The sequence below is a fragment of the Sinocyclocheilus anshuiensis genome, unplaced genomic scaffold (genome assembly GCF_001515605.1).
Source record: "Sinocyclocheilus anshuiensis isolate Anshui unplaced genomic scaffold, SAMN03320099.WGS_v1.1 scaffold1556, whole genome shotgun sequence".
Taxonomy (NCBI): domain Eukaryota; kingdom Metazoa; phylum Chordata; class Actinopteri; order Cypriniformes; family Cyprinidae; genus Sinocyclocheilus; species Sinocyclocheilus anshuiensis.
This window is the reverse complement of record NW_015555815.1, coordinates 24,337-28,157: the sequence shown is the minus strand read 5'-3', so window position 1 is coordinate 28,157 and position 3,821 is coordinate 24,337. Positions and strand designations below refer to the sequence as shown.

Here is a 3,821-nt window from a genome sequence, read left to right as displayed (position 1 = left end):
TAGGGGAATTTACCATTAACCATTTAACAGGTTTTTACTGTAGCATTTTTACAGTCTTTTACCATTAAATTCAAGGTCATTTTTTACACTGTAGAATGTTTGGGTTATATCCTAATATATAAGAAAGTTGAAAGCATTTTAATGTTTAATCTAATTATTGTAATGTAGACAAGGCTATAAGATGTCAAATACAAAATATTAATTTACTGCACCTATTAATTTCAAGATGTCAATGTATTGATGTTAAAGGGCTTAAAATTGTAGTCTAATCTTCACCACACAACAAACCATAACACAACAGACCTCCTTCAGACAGGAGTTATTACTGTAAACCGGTGGAGCAAACACGTAAACCAATGGTCACTTATTATTAGTGACCCATTTAATCCCAAATTATTCTCAACTAAGCACATGTATTTTATTTACACATTATTCAACAATTTCTCTAATAAAATAATTTTCTAAAGGTTATACGCATGTCAGCAAGATTTAATTGAATAAAATCCATATTAATTACATATTAATAGCAGACCCTTTAAACATAAAATGTATTTAATATAGTATATTTATCTGCATTATATGTTATTACATGTTTTGGGAGCTTTGATTCAGACAGGATTATTAACACTAACCATAAAAATATGATATGATATGTGACATCTCAAAGCAGCTAGAAAGCAATCAGTCAGCCAGTTTGTCTGTCTCTAAACATATACTCTTTGACATTATACTGTAATATCCATAATATCTTTGACATACACTGTATCGCAAAAATCTTCATTCTTTATAGCACACAAATTAACAGCATACACTCTGCAAGACTAAACAATATTTGACCATTTCTTCTGCATGCTAGTACAAATATGGATTTAAAGGATAATTAGCATGCATTTACTCCTCACACTAATTCGTTGAGCAAAAGACCAAGGAAATTGAGGATAGAACAGATATGACATAGTGGAAATATGTAAGCATTATTGTCATCAATTTGCAAAGTCCACCGGATTTTTCTAAAGTCTGGAAATTCTTCAGATATTCCTGCTCCTGAGATTCACCCATATTCTTTTACATGTATATTAATAATTCACTATTATTTTCTAAATAATCTCTGTGTTATGTGTTACATTGTCATCTTGCGTGAGTGAGTAAGTGAAATATCATTACAAATCAAACACACTTTATGCATGTAGATCAGTGAGACCTAAGATTTATTCAGTAATGGCGTTGCCTTTTTTCCAGCCAATAACAGCATGAAGCATGTGAATGAAAGATGTCAATTATTAAAGTGTGCATTTACTATATCTTCTTGTTTTTATTTCCACCAAAACAAAATTAAATGATTATGCTTAGCTAGTGATGTCAAACGATTAAAAGTTTTATTTTTTGCATAATATATGTGTGTGTTCTGTGTATATTTATTATGTATATACAAATACACACACATACAGTATATTTTTTGAAAATATTTACATTTATTTGCATGTCTATATTTATATTCATATCATTTATATTATAAATACATATATTTAATATATAAACATAACATATGTTTCTGAAATATATACATGCATGTGTGTGTATTTATATATACATAATAAATATACACAGCACACATATATTAAGTAACATAAACTTTTATTTTGGATGCGATTAATCGCGATTAATCGTTTGACAGCACTACGCTTAGCACTAAATAACTCAACAGATAAGGATTTTAAAAAGCAGAGAAGCCAAACAGCCTGGTTAGAAAAATCAACCTTATCGAGGAGCTCAAGTGAAAATCATTGCTCTCACCAGTCCTGTTGTGGTTCATCGATGACCAGCAGGAGCTTGTGTCTCTTGGATGATGCAGGCACAGGCGTTTGCTCCACCAGCCCTGCTGAGGCGGCCGTCTGCTTCACCACACTGGTGATGGAGCTGAAGAATCCCGTCCCCAGAGGCTGGGGTTGGATGGGTTTTCTCTCCTGGCCCGGGGACACTGGAGGTGGTCCTGAGGCTGGTCCAGGAGGGGGAGGCTGAGGAAGATCAGGTTTCTGCAGGTCTGACATGTAGCCATTAGGCAGGTTGGAGATAAAGGTGCTGTCCGACAGACGCCGGCGCAGGTAATTCATGGCTAAAGAGACTAGAGGAGAAGCGCTGCTTTAGAAATAGATGTGGGATTCAGGGGATTTGCCCCAGCGGAAGAAGCTCAGGACTGAATACCCAACGAAGTGAGATGCTGGGATCCCTCCTTGCGTCGCAGTGTTTCCTCTCCTCTCTGCTTTCTCCAGCTCTGATGTCGTGTATATGTGCAGCCAATCAGATGCTTGCTGCATCCCTGCATGAGATGCTTGCTCTCTCTACCCTCCCCCATGTTAGACTGCCTGATCGCATACTTCATGACAAGACAGTATACAAAATAAAAAGGTTTCCTGCAGTGCATGCGTGGGAAAATAGTGAGCTGGGCAAATGAGCTTCCCCTAATAGAATTACTATTTTGTTTTTCTCGCAGACACAGCTAAAGAGATATTGCTTGAACTATCAGTGCATGTTTTGTGAGCTGTCACACTGCATTCTACATGATTTACTGCATTCTTTACCACAGCTCACCCAGGCAAGAGATTTCTGTTCTGAACTATTATCTATTTCCTTATGAATACCTAGTGTGACCTTAATTTATTTTTAGCACATATGCAATCTTGATAGACTGAGGGATGGTGCACCAACCAGGTCACTTATTTCTCTTGCAATTACAAAAGGCAAACATATAATACATTCTTTGGCACGTTTTCCCACAATAATTACATGTTGAGTGAGTAGGTGGTCCTTAGCTGTTAAAACACATTTGAGCACTTGAGCGTTTTCACCACAAATGCAGTCAATGTCTACAGCCTCCAGTGGTTGAAAGTGGACAGTCGAAATTGAATTGCATTTACACATGTATTTAGCAAGGTTCTTGTGATGCATCAACCAAAATACATCTTAATAAAGGGGGCCAGATTTTTGTGCTGCTTTTAAGAAAATTTGCAAGTTTTGATAGCACCATAAGGATGCGCTGAAAACTACAAACCAATCAGAAATGTCTCTCACCATGTGCCATCTTTTTTTTTCCAGCAAAACATGTGTGGAGTTATTATTTAAATATAGAATTTATGGCATATTACCTTTTAAAACAATGAGAGCGAGAGATGGAGCATTCATAATTTGTTTTTATTAGTAGTCTAAAGGATATCTTTCTTTCATGTATTTGTCATCAATTAACATTGTGAATATGACAATATGAACAAGACAGCTAGCAAGCAACATATAGCATAAACATCATCTCATCATTGCCCCTCACTGCGGTGAAGCCAGCCGCGATTGAAATTAGCGTGCGCGCGTGTTACTATATACAGGAACAACAGAGAGAACGCGCTTTCAGACCGCTTTTCATTTAGACGATGATGATGAACAAGATGACATTTCTCGCGATTTTTTTTTTTGTACTTCTGCTTTAATATGCGTGTTATTTATTGGTGTCTGGCGATTTTGTGGTACTATATTTTTCTACCTTTCAAATCATAACAGGATTCGTAGAAAATAAGAGACATGGGACATTATTCGATTTAGAGGGCTATAAAGACCCCATTTCTAATAAGCAGAACAAATGAATGGTCAATTTGTATATGGGACGTCCCATACTACATGCACACCTCATTTGAAACCATTTTACTGCAGCATTTTTGAGATATGACACATTATTACACTTTAGAGGGCTATAAAGACCCCATTTCTAATCAGTAGAGAAAACCAATAATCAGTTTGTATATGGGACGTTCCATACTATACGCACAACTCATATA

At 36.0% G+C, this 3,821-nt stretch overlaps 1 protein-coding gene across 1 annotated transcript in view; it reads right to left on the bottom strand.

The window, feature by feature from the left end:
* Window positions 1-2,254, bottom strand: part of LOC107675175 (synapsin-2-like) — a 12,638-nt gene extending 10,384 nt beyond the window's left edge. The window contains exon 1 of the mRNA XM_016469435.1: window positions 1,795-2,254. Coding sequence (XP_016324921.1) covers window positions 1,795-2,111 — 317 coding nt within the window. The 5' untranslated portion in view covers window positions 2,112-2,254. The remainder of the gene's footprint in view (window positions 1-1,794) is intronic.
* Between the last annotated feature and the right edge of the window lie 1,567 nt (window positions 2,255-3,821).